Source organism: Python bivittatus, unplaced genomic scaffold (genome assembly GCF_059951505.1).
Source record: "Python bivittatus isolate LINGU-HERP-01145 unplaced genomic scaffold, Pbiv_v1 ctg000680_np1212, whole genome shotgun sequence".
In the NCBI taxonomy this organism is placed as follows: Eukaryota; Metazoa; Chordata; class Lepidosauria; order Squamata; family Pythonidae; genus Python; species Python bivittatus.
The window spans coordinates 2,444,262-2,460,691 of record NW_028277095.1 but is presented as its reverse complement, the minus strand read 5'-3'; the positions used below and the strand labels follow the sequence as shown (position 1 = coordinate 2,460,691).

The 16,430-nt window shown below is 40.6% G+C and overlaps 1 protein-coding gene across 1 annotated transcript in view; it reads left to right on the top strand.

The window, feature by feature from the left end:
• SLC25A37 (solute carrier family 25 member 37) overlaps nt 1-16,304 on the top strand; it is a 42,189-nt gene extending 25,885 nt beyond the window's left edge. The window contains exons 2-4 of the mRNA XM_007426016.4: nt 4,410-4,638; nt 10,546-10,602; nt 11,214-16,304. Coding sequence (XP_007426078.3) covers nt 4,410-4,638; nt 10,546-10,602; nt 11,214-11,734 — 807 coding nt within the window. The 3' untranslated portion in view covers nt 11,735-16,304. The remainder of the gene's footprint in view (nt 1-4,409; nt 4,639-10,545; nt 10,603-11,213) is intronic.
• Nucleotides 16,305-16,430: the final 126 nt, after the last annotated feature.

Genomic DNA, 16,430 nt, shown 5'->3' with positions numbered 1-16,430 from the left:
TAAGTGTGGATGGGCTGCCAAGTGCCTGAATTTTGATCATGTGACTGCAGGGGTGCTGCAACAGCTGTAACTTTGGGGACTGAGCATAACTACTAAATGAATGGTTGTTAAGCGATGACTACCTGTACAAAGAATTTGAGATGATGAAACAGGTCTGGGCAAGGAAGAGGAGTTTGGATATAAATGCAAGGAACAGAAGAGAAGAGAAAGTGAAACAGAAACTGAGTACAATGCTTTCTGCAGTCCTGATAATTTGCAAAGTAGGCTGACCTGATTTCTAAAAATAAAAACTTGGATATACAAATATTAAAAAATGCATACATGTATACAAATCTACAAGTCAATTTCTCCAAAGTCACAGGCAAAAATTACCAGAAAAAAAAGAACACAAAGATGTTTAGAAGAGCTGCTCTGGAATGAAGCAACTTTTAAGTAGTTCCAAACATTCCTGTTCCCTGATGTGCTTTTACACTCTGTGAAAAATTATTTCCAGGCCAAATTAATTTAATAAATGACTAACAATCAATTGACCACTCTCTCCATCATAAGGCTATCAGACCTGATCTGCAAAAATCCATTAGTTGTCAGCAAAGAGATACAGGAAACACTAACTTTGCTTCTTATTCTGGATTTCTGCAGACTAGTACTAATCAATCAGCCAGTAAAATGGATAATGGAATAGCTTCATTCCCATGTTCCCTTCCACCAAAAGGTACCCCAAGACTTGATGAGTAATGGAAAGACATCATTTCTTTGGCTACTTGTTCCCATACTGTTCTGTCTGCTCTGCCTTGAGCCCTCCCATTAGTTCGAGGATGCCTTCCCCAAAATCAGGACTGTCCCTGTAAAACTGGAATTTAATCTTGGAAATAAGTTTCAGGCACTGATAGTGCCTTCTGTTGACTAAAACCTAGTCATGGCAGCAGGTTATTGGGAATACTTTAATGACATTCCCAATGAAATCCATTGTGTGGGTAAAACAGGAAGGAACATAAAATGCAAACGTGAAGCACCATGAGAACGGGACTCCTGCTGTTCTCCAAATAGGGCGCCTGTACTCATGAGAGCTGGGGAAGACCAGATGGTTTCCAAGGGATTGCAAGAACGGGGTGGGCAATTGGGAGAGAGAATGACACAAGCAGCTTGGAGAATGACACACCAATCACCCTGCACGGAGGATCCCTCCCGCGGACGACCTGGTATACCTGTAATGTAGAAGAGTCCAGCTCTGCGATCTCCCTCCTCGTGCCTCGCCTGCAACTCCCGATACAGCCCCGACACTTCCACTTCTGACAGACAGCAGTGGCGGCCAATCAGGCGGGCGGGCCAGATAAATGACCCTGGCGGGCCGTATCCGGCCCGTGGGCCGTAGTTTGAGAACCCCTGATGTAAAGCCATGTTTTAACACAGCTTATGTGTAATGCACAACCGAATTAGCACAATTGAATCAGCACAGCATGCTGTCATAAACCACGGTCTGTATATTGTAGTGGCAATCCTCACATAACATGCTAAGCCGAAAGCAAGTTTAGTGCAAACTTACTGTAATATCATTTAGCTCTAACATCTGTTCTGCTCTTCTCCTCTTCCTTCCTCTCCTTTTTTTTTTTTGGCACTTAGCAATTTTTTAAAATAATTCTCCCAGATATTTTTTATAGCGTATAATTCTACACTCCAATTTATATGACTGAAATATTGAAAAAAGAATACTCTATAATGGGGCATCTGGTTTTTTTGAGATATTAATTGAAATTGGTATGCACTTTTGGTGCTGCTTTTAGTTATTTTTATATCTATTGTCAAAATATGTCCATTGGTTTGTGTTCTGATTGTGTTTCATGGTTTGTTCTGAACATCTTTTTCTTACAGAGCGACTCGTAAATAAACACTTCCTGTGGCTTGTAAACTGTGGTTTTTGTAATGTAGCCTAGCATTGCTGTAGACTTTTACTGCTACACTGCGTTGCTTACTCATGGTAGACTAACCTGTTCATTCTATTTTTTTTCTGCATAAATGGAAAAAAAAATCCATTTGATTCTCAGTTGCATTTTGTTTCCGTCCAAATTTCCTTTCTGCCAAAGAGATTTTGAATGTTCTTCTTGACTTCTGTGTTGTTCAATGGTCCCTTCCAATTTTAGGTCATCTACAGACTGGGGATAGGTGCCCTTCATCCTCATCCTTGACCTAAACAGTGATATCTACTAGGCGAGGCCAGGCTCCATGACATCCCATTTGGAATCTTTCTCCATTTTGGGGAGGAGCTGTTAATGAATATTTCTTGAATAGTTTGTTGTCTGGCACCACACTTGTCTAATCATTTCAGTCATCCTTGTGAGTTTTCTTGGCTACCATATAGAAGTGGTTTGCTGTTGTCTTCTAGATTTGACTTTGGAGTTTCTTCTCCCAGGTAGATTGGTTTCCCTTATGCTTATAGGGTTTCACCTGCCCTTCCTCTTGCAATGAATTAGGTTCCCCCTCCCTTTTCAGCCTTAGCAGCAAAAGTGGCCCTGTCAGGAGCTCGTGATCCTCTTAACATTTAATCTCAGGCTCTCTGAAGCTGCTGAGCTCTTCCAGCATGTCAAGGTGGTAATGCTTTGCTGCCCATTCATACCTTGTGGAGGCCCAGCTCAAATGAAGGCTTGCTGTTTATTTTAATGTAGAGGGACTACATTCATGGATATAAAGATTTATTTTTACTGTACCAGAAGATCTCTTTTTCTGGTTAGTGAGTGCCAGTTTGCGTAATTACGTGTGTCTGGGTCTCAGTTCTCCAAAGGGCATCATTTTATATTTTAAATTTTAAGCTGATTTTCTTTTATTTCTTGCCAAGCTGAGTGGCATTTTGGAATGACTTAGGTTTGATTATTGTGAAGTATTTACTAACCTCATATCTCCACTCTGATTGTACAGTAGGTAACTTTCGTCATCCTATGGGTAGTTCAGTAATTGCTGGATAAAACATTAATTATCCCAGAGTAGAGGCCACATTGACTGGGGAGGATGGATGCTAGGGTCAAATACATCTGGATGATTCCATGTTTGGGTTACATATCAAATGATCTTAATATTGTAGGACTGTTTATATCCTTTCATTTTGAAAAATGTCTGCTCTCCCACTTGGCTTCCTCTTCTTTAGCAGAGGTTGCTACTCTGCTTCTTCAAAAGCCCTCGGTAATGAATTCTGGGGAAAGCTCTTTGTGTTTATCCAAGTGTGCTTTGACATCCTTAAAGAATAAAAACATTGGTAAAGTACAGTTTTCCTTTCAAAACCCATACTGATTCTCCCTCAGGAGGGCATCTTTCTCACTATGGTAGATGGACTTATTTTTACCCTTATTATAATTTATTATTTTTATTATAAAAAATTAAATTAGGTAGGTAGACTCCTGGTCACCCCTGCTCCAACGTTTCTAGATTTACATCTTTCATCTGTTGGAGAAGTGGCTGATTTGAATAAAGGTTGCCTATTTTGCTGCTGCTGCTTTTGTTAAAAAAGTGGTATTTGCACATTCCTCTTTGTTAACCATTCATGATTAAGGGGCATCTGAGTTCCACTGCTTTGCTTAGTTTGTGGTTGGTCATTTATCTCTTTCTTGCTACTCCTGGGATTCAGCTTCCTAGATATACTCCCATCTAAGAAGTGTGAGTAGTATTTCATGTGTTGCACTAGGACCAGGAGAGTCAGGTTCAGCTCCATCCTTAACCATGGAAACTCATTGGTGAGTTTTGGCCAATGGCTATCTTTCAACTCAACGTTTCTCATGTGGTGGTGGTTGGGGGAAAAAGTTGGAGGAGGGAATGCTTCTGGAGGAGCTCCTGGTGGAAAGGCACAATGGAAATCCTACCTACCTACCAGTAGTAGTAACCAGTGGCTATCTAACAGAGCTTCTCAGGTTACAGGTTTGTATTAGAGCTATAACAATTTCTGGCCATTATATATTGGCTTAAGATGGGTATCCCCTGCTGAGATCTGCCCCAAAAGCGTGCGCTGTTCTCTTCTGTGGTTTCCAGTGAAGTAGGTACACATTGACTGTAAAGGGCCTTGGAAGCAGTGTGCTGGAGAGGGCACTGCCATGTTGGGCAGGCTTGTAGCACCCCCTTCTGGCATTTTATAGAAGTACGTGCTTAAATGCTTGGCTTTTTAGAGGCTTTTTTTCCTACTGCATTGAGGGAAATAATCATATTCCTTATATTTAATTCATGATTTTTTTGATGTTCCGCTTAACTCTACATTCAGTTAAATGACATTTAGCTTTGTCTGGGCTCCACCCGCTTTCCCCCCCTCTCCCTGCCTACTTTTTCTGTGCCAGTGGGCTGTTCCAAGACTAAGTGTGCCCCCCCAAGTTGTGCCCCCAGCATAGGGCCTTTTTCTTCTCCTGTACATCATCCCTCTTTTTTTTCCCTTGCAGACTCGGATGCAGAGCTTACAACCTGATCCCAAAGCTCAGTACCGAACTGTCTTTGAGGCCTTGAGGAAGATCGTCCGTACGGAGGGCATCTGGCGGCCTCTGCGAGGAATCAACGTCACTGTCCTTGGAGCTGGCCCGGCCCACGCGTTGTACTTTGCCTGCTATGAAAAAATGAAACGCACTTTAAGTGACATTATTCAACATGGAGGGAACAGCCACCTGGCCAACGGTATATTGACATAACCCAATGGGTGCCATCTTGGTCCTTTGACTCAACTTGCGTACTTTTTCATTTGGCCTGACATCTTCAGCATGCAATTTCTGCTTCTGGAGAGAAAAAAACAAGACGCTTGGAAGACTCCATGTTTGGCCACCTAGGCGTTCTTGCTACCTACAACCTCTTGTCTATTTCCTACAGGCATCTGCTCAGTGTTAGAGGCACATGTGTGAAGAATACTGAAGATACGTAGTGCTCCAATTCCTCTAAAAGTTAGATGTTAAAGTGTTTTGATCATAAGCACCTCTGATGGGGCTCTGGGAAGGAGATGTTCGAAACAGTCTAACCTGGGCAGCTTTCTAGGAAAATTTGGTTCTTAGATTTTGGGTTTTGCTTTCCCCCAGAAAATCTATTTTATCACTACTAAATCTTACCAAATTTGGCTGTGTTCTAAAGAATGTAAGTACAAGCTGGCGGATCACTCGAATCTCCATCTCTAGTCCAACATTTTTATTTCCCATAATAATCAGCCAGCTGTCTCTAAACACTTACCAGTCTTTCTCTCCAGCATATGACACTCAGAGGCATACTGGTTCTTTAATTGGAATTTCTGCTTTTAGGATCCATGTTGACGCTTATGTGCTTTATAGCAAGCTATGTGCTAGAATCAGCAATTCACCAATTTGCATCTAACTGCGTTTCTGTTATCTGCCGATTAACGCCAATAGCTTTCCACTGAATTTTTTTTTTGGTTTTGTTTTATTTAGATCTTCTTTGCAATGAATGAAATAAGTATGTAGCATGGTGCTAACATTTAAGTGTATGTCTCTAAACTCTTGTTTGCTTGTGGACACTGCAATTGAAAATGGTGCACCTGTCTCCGTATAAGAGATACAGATTTGTAATCTCTTTAAATATGCAGTGAAAGAGATCAATCATGGCAGTTTCAGAGAAACATTGGCATATTCCCACTGCATGGCCAGTCTAAAACTAGATTTGTGATGCAAACCTTCAAAATTGATGATGAAAGTTAGATTTGCATTCCAGCTTCTCAAGGCATATTCATTCTCTTTCTGCTTTATCAACTATTAATACTTTTTAACGTTCTTTTAATTCCCTGTAAGGGTTGTTGGAAGAAAAGCGTGGGTAGCCAGTGGGTTGCATTTTGCCATGAACCGTGCTGTGATTGTCTCGCCAAATTATTACAGCAAATTTGTTCCCCCTTTCCTTGAAAAGTAAGCAGTGAAATAGGAGGGTTAAGGCTTAACACACTTTTATAAAAGGGGGGGGGGAGAAAACTCCCAAAACCTGAATTCTGTCCCTGTTCCCTGGACTGGCATAGCCAAGTGCTTTACAAATTTTGCAGCTTAAAAACTCCGGATCTGCCTTTCCTGGTGGGAAAATGTGTTTCCCCTCCTCCGTTGTAAGGGGACAAGAGTTGGCATATTTATTCACAATTGCTAGACTGAGGCAGTGTTAATGCCCTTGTGAGGTTCGATTTTAAGGATTTTTTCTGATCATGTCTGCGGTCAGATTCTACGAGTACACTGTTGAAGCCTTGCCCTTAAATGTTGGGTGTAGTTTTTGATTCAGAGCGGTACTTAATGGAAGGAAGCAATATGGAGAGGGCCTTTGGAGTTTTGCTTTTACTATCATCTCAGCCTGTGGTAGTAGCAAGGAAAATCACTAATTCATGTGGACTTCCAAGAGTCTCTCCTAAACTAACATGGTTCGATGGGGTATGCTGGAGTGAAGGAAGAATCGATGATGATTGCTATCTTATCCTCTTCCTCTTTTTGGATCCAGCTTCCTGCATGTTCTGTGAAGAAAACCAACCTTGCCAGTTCCAGAAGGGTTATTCAACATTCAGCCCTGTGTGTTGGAAGGGCTCCAGTTTGACAGGGATGACAAACATATCTGCAATTTTGAGAACGTGTTGATGGCCCTCTCACGAGATGGCTTCTGAGGGGGCTTGCCCGTTCATCAAATGGCTGGCAAGGGGGACTTAACCAATTACAGAGCATCCATTTGCCAGAACGTTCCTTGCCATCTCCTCTAGCTGCACCGTGCTCGTGGCTTCCTCTTATAATGCACAGATGAGGATCCTTCCACAGGAAGTGCTGGGCTGCCACTTTGTCGTAGTGTTCTGCCAAGAGTCTTTTTTGGAATTAAGGATAGCGCTGGAGGTTGTCACTTTGATTTGCAACATGCTAACTGCCCAACTTTATCATTAAGCCAGATGGGATAAAGAGAGTGGTGGCGTCAAGATGTCCATGAATACACCCAGCAGCCTCTGGGCATCATGTTGAATAACCCGGTGGTAACATGTTAGCGTCTAAAGTTTGAATTATGTGTCTGGATCAGATTATACTTGATGCATTGGGCCTATTAAAAAAATTGGAGTGTGAGCAATCTTCAGTTTAGGGGAATCACTCCCATTTTTTGAAGGTGTTCTTTTTGGGGGCAAGGGAGTGCTGATCTTCACAACAGTTGCCTCACTGGCAAAGGCCCTCGGAGCTCAGCATGGATTAGTGATTTTTCTGGAGATTATTTGAGGCTGAGATGGTAGTAAACAAGGCGTACATTAAGATACACCAAGCTTTCTTCAGTGTTATTGGTTTAAACTGGAATTATAATTATGGTTTAAACTTGCATAGTTATAATAAGTCGCTTATGGTTTTCTTAGCATAAGTAAATGTTAATAATGTGTATTTTTCAAGATGATGCCTGTTTCTCTTCGTTTAAGAACAGTGAATGCCACACAATAATGTGATATTCCTGAAGCTTTCATTGCATAAGGACTTGTCTAAAAGTTTCAAGCTGGCAAGTTGTCTGAATGCTTCTTTTGCAGTGTTTGTGTGTGGATAAGAGAGAAAACATTCTAACCGATTAGAATAGAGATTCAGATTGGCAACCTTTTTTGATTTTGCCCTCCAAGAAGCAGGTCGAGATAGCACTAATCAAGGGGTGATCCAAGACTATGAAAGGGACAGGGCCAAGACCAATACATAAATAAATAAATAACCCAGTGTTTAATTTAAACTAACATTAACTTTAACTTTAATTACCATTGATATGATTACTCTCCATGTATTTAATCATTGGCCCCTTCTGCAACATCTGGGAATAGCAGCAATTTTTGTAGGGATCATCCATGGGGGGGTTCAAAAAAAAAAAAATCAAGATGGCATCTGGAACCATACAATTCAGCTGCCATCTGGACATTTTTGACCCCCCTCCCCAATGGACATTCTTGGCTACATCTATGGTTTTGGGGAACCATATGTGACCCTGGGGGTTCAGGTTTTACTCCCCTACATTAGAAGTATTACCTGTAGTCTCTGCTATCAAAGTTCATACCTCTGTTCCATACATGAGGTCGTAGCTTGTAGCATTCCAACTAGCGAGTCCAGCATCTCTATGAACCATGGCTGATAGTGAGGGATGCAGAGAGTTCTAATTATTATTATTATTATTATTATTATTATTATTATTATTATTATTCATTTTTATTGAAGAATGATATACAATATACAATACAAATTTAAGAAACAGAAGAGTAAAGAAAAGTGAATAAAGAAAAGAGAAAAAGAAAAAGTATAAAGTAGCAGCTTCTGATCTTCTTTGTAGCAGTTACAAACAAATTCATCATCTGTTCTCTCTCTTTATGGTTATATCATGATTTCCTTCTTCCCATATTTTAACCTTTCTAAGCAACAAAACCATAAATCATCAGTTCATTTTTTTTCCATTTTCAGCAAAAAGTCCATAAGGGGTTTCCAGTCATTAATAAATGTACTTATTGTCTTTTCCCTAATCAAACAAGTCAATTTTGTCATTTCTGCAAATTCTGTCATCACCAACCATTCCTCTGTTGTAGGTAAGGGACACAGGGAGTTCTTGTTTATGGTTGAGGTTGTTTGAGGTTCTCCTATGGATTTTCACTGATGATTCTGGATTATCCATCAGTGAGAACAGGAAATACAGACTGAATTGTTTGGAGGGGACACGATTATGGAATAAGTTAATTTATGTGGTCATTGAAACTACTGAAAGAACGATGTTAGGGTTTTGGTCTTCTGAAAGACCACGGAGCTGACTATTGGGGCCTGTTCCCCCCCACCCCCCAAGAATAAGTTTGGAGCTATTTTTGCCAAGTCTGTTATAGGCTGCTATGCTTGAAATAGCCACTGAAAGTTTAATTGTTGGAGATTTTCCAAAGCAGGTTAGGTTAATGTAGGTCTTCAAGGCAAGAATGAATGTTTGAATAATCTTGGTGATGGCTGATTCAATTTTGGTTGCCCAAGCAATGACATCCCCTTGGAATATTGGAAAGAGAGGGAAGGAGATGATTGTTTTATTCCCCAAGAGAAATAATTTCAGGTAAAAGTTTTTTTCTGGCTGAGGTAGAAAATTTTTAGATTTTGTCATTTGCCCTTCCCATCAGTGCAGTAATGCAGGATTTGGAGTTATGCAAGATTAATAATTTGAAGTTGAATACAATTTTAATGATGGGGACGGAGTACTGTTCTCATGCTCAGTATGATTGAAAGGTACATGAATGAGATTATGTATTTTAAAAGACATGGATAATTGAAATTTTGATTGAATGATCACTCAGTTTTTTCCATGTATAGGGTGGTGTTTCTCAACCTTGGGAACTTTAAGATGGGTGGACTTCAACTCCCAGAATTCCCCAGCCAGCCATGCTGGCTGGGGAATTCTGGGAGTTGAAATCCACCCATCTTAAAGTTCCCAAGGTTGAGAAACACTGGTATAGAGTATTAGTTAGATCCAAAAAAAGGATGCAGCATAATTCTTCCCTGACCTTGCAGAGGAGGGTCTCAATTACCCATTGAGTCTTTGAGATGCACACGAAAATTATTTTCCATTAGTTAACATTATATTAGCATTTCTTAATTATTCCTCAGTGCATTAAGCTAACAGTAATAGATTAGGGAATTTAAGATCTTACTTCCAGTATGGTTTTGCTATCATTACTAAAGCAACTCGGAATGCTCTCTGCATCCCATAAAGGATTTTTTTCTTTTCTTTTTGGTCATCTGTTATGATTAGACATTGAGTTCAAATGGTTATATTTCTAGTTATATATAGCAAACTTTTTCTAGCTGTCTGTGTCCTTGGAATAAGATGCTGAGGGCTGCTCTCCTGGATGAAAAGTTGGTGAGGTTAGGAAAAAAAATAATGTTCATTTAATGCCAGCTAACTTTCTTTCTATCACACTGGAAGTTCTAATTCGATGGCGACTTTTGAAGGAGTTCTGAATGGCCACCAGCAATAATGTAGCTCCAGGTTGTATATCTCTAACATCTGTAAATCTAGGCAGAATATTCTTTTTAAAAAATTAGAAACAAAACCTTTCATTCTTCCCAGCCGTACTCTTGGTAAGTTCATGGAAGTTTTAGATTTTTTTTTTTAAAAAATCTGTTATCGTGGAGTGTTTCATTTGGTACCTTCAGATTAATAGTTTTTTTTAAAAAAAATATTTGCTTCACCATTGTTAAACCCAATTTATATTCCTTTTGGATGTGACTCTTAGCATGTGTATCTTATTTTTTTTATATGAACTTTATTAAGTTATGAAAAAGCATAAAGGTAAAAGACAACAAGGACTAATAAGGAAAAAAGTGGAAAACAAGAGAGTTAGAGGAAGAATACAAAAGTGGCAAGGAAAGAAAAGGAAAAGAAAAAGAATTACAAAAAGTATGTGTATATTTGTGATGCTCTGTGTTCTTGATTTGCAACACGTTAGGTTGATTTCCAAAATGTATAATAGGCCTGGAGGCTGGTGTGAGGTGTGCTGTCCATTAAGGGTGTGCTGTTCTGTGCACAGCACCCAGGATGGCTTGTCAAAGCTTGGTTTGTGAAAGGGGTCTGTCTCCATTTCTTCTTTTGCAGGCATGGCTGGAAGTATGGCGACGCTCCTCCACGATGGTGTCATGAATCCAGCAGAAGGTAATGCGGTTTGGGGCAAGTGGTCCAGTGAGGCTGAGAGGAGGGAAGGATAATTAAAAGTGATCTGAGATAGGCATGATATTGCTCATCAGGGACCCATGTCAGAGGTCAGAAGATACAAAGATAATCGATGGACAGAATATACTTTAAGATCACAGGATTATAAGAAGAGTATAGCAGAAGAAGTCCCTTCTGGAGATCTCTGATATAATTAAGGAGAGAACGTTTTAGTCAAAGTTTCTCCTCTTCCTTTCCAAGGACAACTCTTTGCTCTGTGAAAGGAGGTGTATAATGTCCTTGCGATATGGCAGTGGGGAAAGCATTCCTGCTAATCAGGCTGCAGCCCTAAAGATAGGTAACGTTCTCTGTCTTCTGCTTGGAAAAAACTTGGCTGGGTGCAGAGTGAGTAAGCAAGTGATGAATCACATTGCTGCAACTTCCTTGCCTGCCCTGCTCCCATTGCCGTTGATGAATGGGTACCTTCCACTCAAGTGTGTGACCTTGACCTAACTTGGATTTCTTTTGCTGTTTGTTGTCTCTTTGTTATTCCTTTGCTCTGCTTTCCTTTTCCATCCGGGGACGTGCCCAATGTCTGACCGCCCTGGTGCCAGTGGTGAAGCAGCGCATGCAGATGTACAATTCTCCACATAAGACAGTCATGGAGTGCATCAGGACAGTGCATCGGACTGAAGGCTTGGGCGCCTTTTACCGTAGCTACACCACCCAGCTCACCATGAATGTCCCTTTCCAAGCCATCCACTTTATCACCTATGAGTTCATGCAGGAGCAGATTAATCCCCAGCGACAATACAACCCTCGCTCGCACATTGTTTCGGGGGCTGTGGCAGGAGCAGTGGCAGCAGCAGCTACGACCCCCTTAGACGTCTGCAAGACCTTGCTCAACACTCAGGAGAACATGGTGTTGAGTTCTGTGAATATTAGTGGGCACCTCTCTGGCATGGCCAACGCCTTTAGAACAGTGTATCAACTGGGAGGTGTCCCTGGGTATTTTAAGGGAGTCCAAGCCCGCGTGATATACCAGATGCCTTCAACTGCCATCGCGTGGTCTGTCTACGAATTTTTCAAGTATATCCTTACCAAGCGCCAGTTGGAGAAAGGAGCTCCTTGTTGATGGATCATCTGTAGCAACCGCAGTCTGGAATCTCTGAGAAAGCTCTTGGCCTCTCTCTGTATAAACTTCACCAGGTTCCTTCTGACAATTTGTAAAAAATGGCTGGTGGATTCCTGACTGGATTATGTGTGTGTGTGTTTGTGTGTGCGCGCAAAACTCTCTGCTTTTGAGATACTAGAGGAGGTGGTTCTCTACCCTTCCTTCCCCTGCTTTTGCTAAATCAAAATGTTTATTCTTTTAGACACGTATTTATAGTTTTCTAGGGTGTGGATAGCTGCGATAAGATTTGTACAAGTTTGTACTTACTTCCTCACTGGAACACTTAGGGGGTCTAACCTGGAGGGGGGTTGCATAGGGGGAAGACGAATGCTTGTGGCTTGGACTGCTCTTCCTTTTATAAGCAAAAGGCAAGGCCTTTAAACTGAACAGAGTTCTATATAGAGACATTATGTGATGGGTAAAATAGATGGATAATGTTTATCCTTTATTTTTATATTTTTTTTAAAGAAAAAATTGTGCCAGGATGAATGTTTTGTGAAATTGAAAGGGCTTTACTGTTTTGTTCTGTTGCGAGAAGCATTTTCCTTCTAAAGTAGATTGGCTCCAAGCACATCTGGTCTGGTATTATAGTGGCTGTTAATATATTTTTTTTTTCCTCCCAGTGTACTTGAAGGGATTTCAGACCAGGGGTGTCTGTGTGGGCGGGGTGGGGGGGTGGGATGGGGGTCACAAAAATCCAGATTGTGGCTCTGCGATGAAAGCCCTGTCTCTTTGTACATGCATATAATATTGAAATACAAAAAAGGAGCTTGGTTTTGTTTGTGTGGTCACAGCTATGGGTATCACCTTGACTTTTGTGACACACACACACACACACACACACACACACACACCCCTCCCGATGCCCCTATTTCAGACTAAGGAGATCCTTAGAATTTGTCATGTCTCTTCTTTCTTAAGCATGTCTGAATCAGGGGCTGCTTCTGACAATAACCAAATTTCCCCACTACCCAACAACCTATTCCTTTGGCCATATTTAGCACATGTTTAAACTTCTGACGGTACTTCAACAAATTGCATCTCGTTTTTGGATTCTCATTGTGGTCTTTAATTTATTTCTACTTCTCACCAAACCTCTGCTTCCTTTCAGCTTCTACTCTCTCCACCCCTAGACCAGACTTACTATTGTATACAAATATATTGCACTCATGTGTGTAAATCAGTGTTGTCCAAACTTGGCCACTTTAAGTTGAGTGGACTTCAACTCCCAGAATTCCCCAGCCAGCATGGGTGAGGAATTTTGGGAGTTGAAGTCCACTCATCTTAAAGTGGCCAAGTTTGGACAACACTGGTGTAAATGAACACTCACAAACATGCTCAGGAATGGGGGCATCAAGTTTACATTTCCATAATAAAACTTGCCTCAAATCGCTTATATAAAAATACTGACAGAAGAACGCAGCCATTCACTGGTGTTCAATTTTGGCACTGAGAAACCTTCTAAAGAAGGCTTTCAAGTCCAACTTAACTCCAAAGTTAAGGAAAAGAAAAGTGAGGGTGAAACATTGTCTATGTGAGTGTTACTTCCAGGTACTTGGTCTATTAAAATGAAGATGCATGGGGTCATTTTAGCACTTGGGACAGATTTGGGTGTACGACTATGAACACTTGTGGTGTCCTAAAAGCCTTTTTTTCTTCTTATCTAAAGAGTATTTTTTGGAAAGAGAGATTGCAGCTGGACATCATGTTCCTAGTTGACTCCTCAGCTATACCTTTGTCTTGGTACCCCTAACCTTCTAAGACAAAGGCCTTTACAAATCATCTGCCCTTGCAGATCCCATGTATTTAATGGGATTGCTGTAAAGGGTTATATGTGGTGAGTTGCTGATCTTTTGTGTATAAAGCAGAAAGTTGGTCTTAAAGCTTTAATTATAAATATTGACTACTAGATCCAGATGCTTCCAAATAATGTTCTTTCCCAGCCATGATGGAAATGAAACAGAAAGTAACTCAAGAAATATTTCTTTGATGACTTGAGGAAATATAGACTGCTGGTTTTACATCAAACTGTCCCAACTGGGCTCCTTCCACATGTGCTAGGATTGCCATGGAGAATTCCCAGCCAGCCTTGAGAGGAAAAAGAAGTCTGAAAACACCTGAAAAGAGTTTGCTTTAAAAAAAAAAAGATTTGTTGGGGTGGCTTTGGAAAAAGAACTCCCAGTGGGCTCTCTTTTGAGTTGTCTTCAGGAAACTTTATGTAGCCTTTCCCCACCATCCTCCTTTTCAGGTCTGGTGTTTGTCTGGAGCTGCCATCCACAAAGTAATGCCCTTCTAATGGGTTTAGGCTGTTTCTCCCGGAATGTGGAGGACTTGAAGCCCATTGCATCAGGAGTAACTGGCTGAAGGAAACCAGTCTGGAATGTAGTCTTGCTCCAGTCCTCCAAGAAAGCTCCTGTTCCTGATAAATAGCAACGTTAGCAAGGTTGACTTGAATTCACAAAATGCCTTTTGAATTGCCACTCAAAACAGTTTAAAGTCTTGGGTGTCTCACTAGACTAGGGTTTTTCAACCTTGGGAACTTTAAGATGTGTGGATTTCAACTCCCAGAATTCCCCATGGCTGGCTGGGGAATTCTGGGAGTTGAAGTCCACACATCTTAAAGTCCCCAAGGTTGAGAAACCCTGCACTAGGCAATTGTGAAAAAGAAAGATGTTCTGTTGTAAGCTTGCAGCAGCCATTAAAGGCAGTTGCATTGTACTTCTCCATGATTTTCACAACACTGAAGATTCTGCTTGTGGCCACAATTAGATGCTCAGCTGCAAAAGACAAGTTGGCTTTCCTGTAACATGGCCTTTGGGCTGGGAGTGCTGAGTTTTCGTAGCTATAAATGCAGAGTGCTAGCCTCAGGCAAAACAACTCCAGTATTTTTGCAATGCCTTGTCTTGATTTGTACCATTTAATAACTTCCTATTCATGGGGAGTAACCCTTATTGTTCCCTTTCGATATGTGCAAGGGGGCCAAAAGCATATTGGCTAAGAGGATATTTAAAGAATGTCATTCCAGTTTTAAAAATTAGCTTACTTGGCTGGAGGAACAAAAAGATTAAAGTAGCATTTTCTGCATGGAGGTGTATGTCTATGTGGCATAGCCAGCTATTTCTGTTCCAAATAGAGAACTTACAATGCCAATAGATTAGTTTTCAGTTGTTACATTATATTTGGAGGCTTTGAAGGGTTAAAAAAAAGTATAATACAAACCAGGTTAGAGTTTAAATCCATGTTTTTCAAACTTGGCAACTTTAAGATGTGTGGACTTCAACTCCCATAATTCCCCTGGGAATTCTGGATGTTGGAGTCCACACATCTTGAAGTTGCCAAGTTTGAAAAACACTGGTTTAAATGTACGTTGTACTTAAGGACTGATTTCCAATTTGTTTAAGAAAAACAAAAGTAGGTTTAACTGCTAGCTCATTTTTCTGAAGGCCAAACTACACATGGCTATAGCAAACCTGGGTTGTTAAATAGAACTGTTCCTCAACCATGTCAGGTTGGAGGGTCTGACTTCAAAATGCAAAAGAGTCATGGAGGTGGGCTTCTGAATCAATTCCTTTCCCCCCTGCATGCTGCTTTTTGGCTCTATATACTCCCCCAAATAATGTGCCCACTGAGATTCTTACGTGGAGTTCTCATCCTAGAAGTGGACCTGATTGAAGGAGAATGTATATGGTGGTATGCATGAGAGTGAATGTGAGTTAGTGGTGGAAGGGACAGGACAGTTCAACTACCCTCCATCTGTGGGACCCATTTTTATTTTCTAAATCTTTCTCATCATATCCTGCCTCAGTGGGACAAAACTTTAAAGTCAGATTTAGCACAGTCGTTCAACCTGCTGAGAATGCAACCTTTCCGTGTGTTCCTCACCAAAGGATCTCATTTGGAATCACTGTTTTGAAATGAATTTCCTATATTTGAAAAAATACGTACCTGCTTATAAGCTAAATCTGAATGTGAGAGTCACCATAAAGTAAGTTGGACCTGAACTATTTGGAGAGAAAATTCTCTCCAATGGGTGACAGCAAGCCCTGCCTGAATTCTGGGTAGGTTGATTATTTCTTTTTAACGAAAAATGCATAGCTGAATACACAATTCTTAAAATGGCTGGATCACCAGTCGGCATCACCCTCCTTGGATACATTGAGTCCCACTGTGTATTGGGCTAGAATTCTCTACTAACGCTCTACTAAGTCATGGAAGTACATTAGCAGTTCAAACAAAAGGCCTTTAAAAAATATGAAGCAAAACTCTGCAATTGTGGAAGTAGAAACATTGCTGCTTTGTATGCTAAGACGCACATTTTTAAAGTGATTTTTTAAAGCTGATATTTGCTGTTTGGAAATTGCCTTTTTATGAATTTGCCAATGTAGACTTTTATGAGGAATGTTTGTATGTGTATATACACTCATGCTCGTGTCCACACACACACATATATCAGGCGAAAGAAAATGTGTTTTGAAATGCTGCTACAGTTAAAACACTGGGGCTCAAGTAATAAAAATAAGTTTTGATTTAATAGCAAGATCTTTTTTTTTAAAAAAGCTGGCTTATTTGGTGCTAAAATGCTCATTGAGATGGACCAAAGCTGTTTCTTGGGGCAATTATTGTGGTTCTAGATCTTCTTTTCTTCCAGTAGCTGATG